This window comes from Cibotium barometz, chromosome 32 (genome assembly GCF_041138505.1).
Source record: "Cibotium barometz isolate CiBa-2024 chromosome 32, ASM4113850v1, whole genome shotgun sequence".
Classification (NCBI taxonomy): Eukaryota; Viridiplantae; Streptophyta; class Polypodiopsida; order Cyatheales; family Cibotiaceae; genus Cibotium; species Cibotium barometz.
In genome coordinates this window covers 34,393,374-34,402,097 of record NC_141077.1, presented here as the reverse complement: position 1 = coordinate 34,402,097, position 8,724 = coordinate 34,393,374, and the positions used below count along the sequence as shown (strand labels likewise).

General features: G+C 40.3%; 1 protein-coding gene across 3 annotated transcripts; it reads right to left on the bottom strand.

Annotated features, from left to right (window-relative positions):
* Nucleotides 1-1,207: 1,207 nt before the first annotated feature.
* LOC147620124 (beta-phenylalanine coenzyme A ligase-like) lies at nt 1,208-7,846 on the bottom strand. 3 transcript variants are annotated; one of them, XM_086772314.1, is made up of 6 exons: nt 6,755-7,832; nt 6,073-6,262; nt 5,827-5,972; nt 2,702-2,757; nt 2,112-2,179; nt 1,884-2,022 (listed from the first exon to the last, which is right to left on the bottom strand). In XM_086772314.1, the coding sequence occupies exons 1-5, from the start codon at nt 7,790-7,792 to the stop codon at nt 2,161-2,163; spliced, it is 1,449 nt and encodes a 482-aa protein (XP_086628440.1). In that variant the 5' UTR covers nt 7,793-7,832; the 3' UTR covers nt 1,884-2,022; nt 2,112-2,160. The 3 variants fall into 3 exon arrangements, with proteins under 3 accessions (XP_086628439.1, XP_086628440.1, XP_086628441.1); XM_086772313.1 differs by lacking the exon at nt 2,702-2,757 and having other exon boundaries at nt 1,208-2,022; nt 6,755-7,846; XM_086772315.1 differs by lacking the exons at nt 1,884-2,022; nt 2,112-2,179 and adding an exon at nt 2,206-2,625.
* Between the last annotated feature and the right edge of the window lie 878 nt (nt 7,847-8,724).

Here is an 8,724-nt window from a genome sequence, read left to right as displayed (position 1 = left end):
AGAATCGACTTAAGGCAACCAAAACTTGTTTTTTAAAAAACTCTCCAAGTTTTATTTATTTATTAAAAGTTTATTTAATTGCTTTTTCTTTTCAGATTTTGATGAGCCTTTAGTCCTTAAATGACAAGAACAATCACTCCCCTAGGACCCTAGGAAAGGCGACTTTTGTTGGTCCCATAGGCCATTATTGACCTCGCCTAGACGTTAGAATGTAAGTACGATCCTCTCTCTCTCTCTCATCCCTTAGAGACAATCTCCTTGTTTGATCATAGCTCAATTATGAATTGTAATCGATAGTTGTTTGTTTGCAGGTGAGTGTGTGATGCTCCCAACATTTTGCATTGTAAACAAACTTGCCTAGTAAGCAACTAAAGTTTTGTATTATTATTAGCATTTACATTTTTTTAGGAGACTCCCTTAAAGTTCTTGTGGTGAAACTGAGCAACCATGCCTTGATTCGAGGTACACAAACTACACCTATAATATAGCTATAGAAAACTCTCAAAGTAATATTTTTAACCAAAAATACATATTTTTAGTATTTTTTTATAATTTTTTGAGAACTTCGGTGATAATATACTACTTTTATTGAATTGTTTGTGGATTTTCTAGTGACCAATCTTCAAAAACAGCAAAAGCACTTAAAAAATCACCTAAAAATGACTAAAATCCAACAATCTAAAAAACCCATTTGATTGAAAGAATTTCTAACACCCACCTTTCTAAAAAACCCATTTGATTGAATGAATTTCTAAAATCCACCTTTTAAAAAAAAAATTGTTCGCATGCTAAGTAGAATGACACTTAGCATGTTCTCAACAAGGATGTGGTGTTGGTGATCCTTTGAACATTGCAAGTAAATTGTCAATGTGTTAGCTTAGGTTTTAACCATATGCACTTGCTCCATTCCATTGAATAGCTATGCAAGACAAATGTGTTTGCCAAGTAGAAAAACTTAGGTTTGGCTTAGCTTAGAACCAATTTGAATTGAGAAAAATCTTGCATGACCTTCTTTCCTTCTCAACCAAGTCATATTTATTCATTCTCAATTTGCAATGAAAAGGGTTTGCCACTGATTTAGCATAACTAGAGGTGAGCCAGATAGTGGGAGAGAGAGAGAGAGAGAGAGAGAGAGAGAGAGAGAGAGAAGATGCTAATTTTGGAGATTGAGAGAGAGAGAGGAGATGCTAATTTTGGAGATTGAGAATTAAGAGAGGAAATTCATTTTACACGTGGATAGGCTAGATAAAGAGATACTTGTATACATGCCTCCTAGCTATTTGGCATAAAAAAGTTTCCCAAGCCCTGTTTTCTATGTATCAACCAAGTTACAACCTCTATACTGTCATCTTTGCAAGGATTTACCATTCCTTCTTTGTGGGTTTACCAAACTTTCCTTCCGATGTAACTTAGTTTCTTATAGATGGTTCAAGGAGACTGACAAGGTAAATTGTTGGGCCTTGCTTTATATAAATACAACATTACTCTTTCTATGGGGCCCCATATAGTATATAACTACACTCTTGGAAGATATTCAAATGTTTCTTGAAAGCTTAAAATATAATGCCGAACTCCATGTGAAGGAGGCCTGCTGGCAATCATAATTTAGAAGCTGCAAGAGTAGCAAGCTGTCTTCGGAGTATCTTCCCTGAGGGTGTCTTGGGGATACTATCAACCATAGCCACCCTACGGACCTTTTTGTAAGGAGCTACCTGTAATGGAGCATTAGAATGCACTTCTTAAAACATACTCAGAGAGCCCTCAGTCTAACAATAAGCCCATCTGCACGCTCTTCCCTCCATCTCTTGTACATTCTCTCTTTCAGCAGAAAAAATAAACAAAAGGAAAAGCTTGGAAGTTAAAAGCTTGAAGTGAAAGGGCAGAATATAGGCTTTCGGGTGGAGTTTAGAATTACTCGCCTGCCCTGCAACAAACTCCATCACCTCCATTTCTGTAAGTAAACTAAGAGGATCTTTGACAACAAAAGCCATGGGAATCTGGCCTGCTTCCCTATCTGCATATCTGTGTATAAGAAATACAAGTTAGTGTACCATACACAAAGTTCTTAGAAGTACCAAACAGCCAAACAGAGGACTTGTCAAATGACCAACCCAATTACTGCTGCATCCACAATTTTGGGATTTGACAAAAGCACTGCCTCTAATTCTGCAGGGGCAACCTGCAAAACAATGTCCAGAAGCATCTCTCTCTCTCTCTCTCTCTCTCTCTCTCTCTCTCACACACACACACACACACAGTTGCGACAGGACCTTTCTTGATGGTCAGGCCATCGCCTTCATAAATACCAGGGCAGAACTAGAGGAGAGAGGATTTGCCGCCTTTGATACGAGGGCAGCCCTCAAAGCAGAACTTATCTCGAGGATGACATCATGAAAGACAGAAGAAGCGCACAAAAAACAGAAGGTAATGGTAGCGTGTAAAGAAGAGAAATGGGTGGTGTGCACAACAGAAGAGACACAGTAGCACGCTTTTTCCAAACTAGGGCACTGGGTCTATGAGACCACTCTTTTGCAGCTGGTAGTTTGAAACTGCCTCGAGGCTCCATGGTAAGATGTGACAAGGCCTTCACACAGACAGATTATCTTTCATGCGAAACACCTTAGCCTGGGGAAGAAGGTGCCACAAGTTTCAGAGTCTGTGAGTTGGCATCCAGCTTATCAAAGAACAGACAGTTACAGACCTACAATTCAAGCTGAGTCCAAGGTCAGAGGGAGTGGAAGTCCTTTTTAAAGCCACCTACAATATAGTCACATTGGATGAGCATGTAAGATGCATATATGTGTATATATATAGACTCACACCCACACTCACACACTTTTTTTAGTAAAAACCAGTGTTCTATACACACTCACTCACACCCACTCTCTCTCTCTCTCTCTCTCTCTCTCTCACACACACACACACACACATACATATGTACGTACACACAGATATACACACATGCATGCATGTATGTATGTATGTATGTATATACACATATGCATATATACATACATATACATCTACATGTATAAATATACATATATACACACAATACATCGCATGCGTGCATGTATGTATGTATTTATGTATGATGTATACACACACATGTATGCATATATACATACCTATACATCTACATGTAAATATATGTATACACATATAAATACACATACATATACATACATGTACGTACGTACATATGTATGTATGTGTGTATATAACTGTGCGTGCGTGTGTGCGCATATGCATATACATACATACATACTTTTTTTTGTAAAAAAACCACTGTTCTATTATCAAGTGCAAATGTACATGAAAAGGATGAGCTTCAAGTTGAAGTCATCCAACAAAGAATGCTAGAAACAGTAGAAAAAGACCTCAAATTGTCGATCATCATTGTCTTCCAGTTTCGACAGTTATAGGGGGACTGACGAAGATTGGCACAGAAGAAACCATATGTATCAAAAGAAGGCTGTTGGAACATAGCAGTGTTCCGAGCCTTCCAAATGATCCATAATGCCTAATATCTGATCTAGTGAATAAAAGTGTCGAATCCAGACATGCAAGGTGGAGAGACACCAAAAATCCAAAAGACTTTTCCTCCCGTAAAGGATGGAAAACGTCCTTGAATGTTGTGATTCAAAGTCTGCAAAAAATGTCTGGACTCCACACAATGCCAAAGAAGATGTGGAACAGATTCAGCATTTCGTCCACACCTACTATATCGATCAATGGAGATGCGCCTCTTGGCACCTACAAGACATCTCCATAAAAAGAGACATTGTTTGACTGGCAATTTGCTTCCCCATATTTTTTGAAGTCTTTCTTTCCACCATTTAGCATCCTTATGGATTTCCCAAAGAGAATCAGCATGAGCCTGAATCCATGGCTGTGGAAGCAAGCACTTGTAGACATAACTGGCTGCAACCATATGCAGACTGTACTGACATAGATGACCAGTAAACTGCCAGTCCTTCAGTCTATCTTGATCACTTAATGGCGGTACACACACACACACACACACACACACACACACACATATATATATATACACACGCGCGCGTGCACGCACATATATATTATATAGTTATATACACACACATACTGTAAATACATTACTTATGTATGTATATATAAATATACATCTGTATGCACCGTATGTTGCAGAAATTCATTTCTATGAGAAGCAAAAATATCTCGCTATTGTATGGCAACAGAATGCCACTTATCAAGGCACATGAGTGTGGATAATGTTGTGTTTTTTGAAAGATGCAGTCTGTTAATTTCTCTGCCATACATTCCAGTAACCACTGCCTAAGTGTCTCCTTACTAGGGTGATGGTGCATTAAACTCTTGCTTTAGAAGGGGGGGTAGCCATTTTATCAGCCCCTCTACCTTATACAATCTCTTGTAACTATGAAGACACCTACACCCATCACAGCACCTCACATATGGCAAACATAGGCTGGCACACTGCATGCTCATTTTACCACATACCCAATGAGACACCCCTTCTACACCACATGACCCTCTCCCCACTTTCTTGACCCGTCATGACGGACAAGGCAATTCAAGGACACCAAGATGGACATTCTCAGACCATGAAGGGACTATGGCACATTTACCAACTTACGCATTGCCAAAAGTTATGAAAGGTGACCTGCCAACCAGCCAATTTCAAAAGCGATAAAAGCACTTATCCATAAGTATTTTGAGGCATTCAGCCCCAACAAGGTCCCACTGAAGCAGAAAATTTAACTGAAGGTGGAAGGAGTTTAATCAGCCCGAACAGTCATAAATGAAGCTGAGCCATAATCAGCCATCTTAATCAAAATTCGCTTCCCATGCATGTTATAGCCTCCACACACAAGATTCTAGCAAATCCTGCCTTGGAGTTAAACTAGCTTCAGTCACCAGATATCAGAGAGATGGATGGTCTCACCCAGGCTCCATTAGCTCATCAGCTCCAGCCTCCACATCCGAAAGACCTTGGCCCACAATCAAGAAACTCTGGGTCTCTCTTAGACATACCAACAGAAGTCATTTCACAGTCACAACAATGTGTTTGCTGCACTTAAAGAATAGTATTTGTGCACGAGACCCAAAGACAACCCCCAATTTCATCGCCATAAAAGCATCCCAATCTTATTATACACAGATGCAAAATAAGCTCAAGTCTAGACACTGAAACACTTTTGGTGTAAATTTTATCGCCAGAAACTCGTCGCTATACATTTTCTACACAGTTTTGTATTGCTGCAATAGTCTAGACTGCTTAAGCCTGCTCTGTGACTACAGTGCAAATAAAGTACAAAGTGAAGCAATAAATCTCCTTTAACATCTGCTAGTCAAACGTCACAATCTAACAGAGCAGCTCACCGTCAGTCCTTAGAAAAAAGGGATGGTCTATTCTTTAACCTCATTATCTACTTCTAACATCCTCAATCCTCGGTGATTTGATTGACAAAGGAAGAACTTGGAAATCTGTGCTTCTTGGCTTGTGCCGCTTTTGTAGCCAATGTGGAATGCTTATATTGTAGCACACCCCAGTAATGTGCACATCCACAGTAATGCCCACTTTCCTCCCAGCTTAAGGGTCACACTAAATCTTGTTCATCACTCATACTAAGTTCCAAACGCAAAAATGAGGGTACTAATGCGCATGACAAACATAAATCATCTGAAGTTTATGAGTTTTTTTACCAACCTGCCCTCTTAACCATCAACATGTACACAGAAGTTGAGCATCAATATGTACACGGAAGTTGCTAAGGCCCTCAATCAACCACTACAGTTGTATAAGTTTCAACCTTGAAATAGTACCTGGAAACCTTTGTACTTTATGAGCTCTTTCAAGCGATCAACAATGAATAGGTACCCCTCCCCATCAATATAGCCTAGATCTCCAGTGTGCAGCCAACCGTCTTCGTCAATGGTCGCCGCAGTTTCCCCAGGTCTGCCAAAGTACCCTGCCCTCTCCACGATCAACAAAGAAGGCATCAACAACTTGGTTGATTAAGCTAGTGATGTAGAAAAACTTCTTTGCTAAGGAAGTTTTCAGGTTGAAACCTTTCATTATGCATGGCCCACGAATCCATATCTCCCCTTTCTGATTTGGGGGCAAAGGTTTTCCAGAGTCTATACTAACAATTTTCACCTCACTGTTGCCAGCAATAAAACCAACTGAACCATAGTGCTTAGATTCCTCCTCCGTTGCTGTATATGCTGCAACTGATGTTGACTCTGTCAGACCATAACCCTGAATTTCAAAACAAAAAATAAACCAGTCAGTCTCCACATTCGTATGGAAGTAGCACATAGACACAGTAATAAATAGTGCCACCATACTGCTAAGATAAGAAAATTGCAGCTTGAATACTAGTTGTGGTGCTTCCATCCCCCCTCCCTTCAACAAACACGTCAAAACCCTTTCTTTACTCCTTTGAATCACCGTGGCAGAGCCTAAAATGCAAGAAAAACAGTGCTTTGTTGTTCTTTCTCAATGTTTCCAATGCTTCTAACAATGTTACATAGCTTGGAAACAAAATGTGAAACGATCTACCTCTCCTTCTACCTCTGTAACATCATCAGAATACAATCTTTTTCCTTAATATTGCCAATGCATCTAACAAGTGGCATTTGCAAATAACTTGGAAACAAAGCATGAACCTTCTGATCATTGTAAGACTTGCAAGGTGTAAGCTTTGATGAGTCAGTCATGCACATAGTGGGTAAAGTGAACTCTTGTTACCTGACGAAGGCTAACCTTGGGAAATCGAGCACGGAAGGCATCCACCGCCTCTTTGCTCAAAGGAGCTGCTCCAGAGCCAACCTCCAGAAGAGACGATAGATCGGACTCGTCCACTACAGGCATTTTGGCCAACAACAGGACTATCGGAGGGACAACGGGCATGTGTGTAACCCTGTATTTTTTAACAGCCTCAAGGGTCTCTGTTATGTCAAATCTCCGCTGCAAAACCACAGTGGATCCTTTGGCAAGAAGCCCGCTTGCAAAGAAACCCATGCCGTACACATGGAACATCGGTAGCAGACACATGTAGATGCGTGAACTCCATGGCAATCCATCATCTCCATGAAGAATGAGGTAGACCTGAGCTATGAAGTTTCTGTGTGTAATAATAACCCCCTTGCTGGTTCCTGTGGTGCCGGATGAGTAAAGCAAAGCAGCTATGTCTTCTTGTCGGCCGTGGTAGGGTGGAAAGACATCAGAACGTGAACTCAGAAGATCTGAGAGCGTTGTACTGCGAGGGAATTTGAGCGCCGCAGGATCTAGGGTTTGGATACTATTTTCTGGCTCGGGAAGCAGGATCAATGGCAGCTTAGGGTTTGGGAGCTTGTGCAAGAGGGAGGGCAAGGAGGCAATGAAGATGGCACCTGAATCTGCAGCCTGCTTTGCGATCTCGAAAGGATGATTGAGGGGGTTTGTGGTGGTCACAATGGCCCCCATGGACATGATGGCAAGCAAGATGACAGGAAAGGCGATGGAGTTAGGGCAAAGAACGAGTACCACATCGCCAGGCTTGACTCCGAAGCTACAAAGACCTGCAGCCGCAGCCCGCACCTGTGTTCGGAGCTCGCCATAGCTTAGGGTTTGGCCTGTTCTGGCGTCGATGTAGGCGATGGCGGAGGGATCGAAGAGAGGGCGATGGAAGATGCAGGTGGGCAAGGTGAGGAAAGGGTCATCAGGTAGTTTAAGGAACTCGCGCTTGCTGTAGAAGACGCCGTTGTCCGCACAGAATCCACTCCGCCGATCGACCGAAGCAGCCATGGCTGCATCCTGCGAGCTCAAAGTGGGCCGACTAAAGTTGGTGCACTTTATGTAAAGGCCTTACAATAAAGTAGAAAAATTTATTAAATCTTCCATTTTTATTTTTTATTTTTTATTTTTAGATACAAAACTTCCAATTTTCCCTTTAAAATGGGAAATTTTAGATACACAACCCTTCAATTTACGCTTTAAAATGGGTACCTCCATCTAATTATTCAAACAAGGTGAAAATTCACGAAGGCCTGCCCATTGTGTGATAAGAAGAGATGTTTTAATATTAATAATTTAATCATTGCACTGGGGGAGAGGTTGGGAGTTCATATAATTATTATCATTTGAGGAGCTTAATTTATAAATAGATTTTATGAAACCCAAAGATATTATTTTTTGTTAGAGAGAAAGAAAGCTTTTTTTAAGAGAAAAGTCATTATTTATTAGCGAAAGAGAGAGGTTAGCCTTTCTTTTCAATAGTAAGGCCAAATGAAAATTTCATGAAAGCCTTTACTATTCTAGAAGCTAATTTGAAAATATTCTTTTTGAAATTCAAGAATTACTTGAGGACTATTGTTTTTATGTAAGAGATATATGGATGGAGAGAGAGAGAGAGAGAGAGAGAGAGAGAGAGATGGATCTTTATTGAGAACGTGAGAGTTTTAGTTATCCTTTGTAATAGAGCAATGGTGGATTGTGAAGGAGTAGGGATTTCGATTTGTAATGGTTAATTCACGTAAGGTAAGAAGCATGTAAGTAATTGATGTGAAGAGAACACACACACACACACGTGGATCGTCGATATAGCGATTGGAACGCATGTTACTAGTATTCAATGGACGAATTAACGTTGTGGGAAAATTCCATGAGTTTAATGCTATTTTTTTTATTTTTTATGGTTTTAAATAATCATTAATGGAAATTTTTACAAAAATACCACA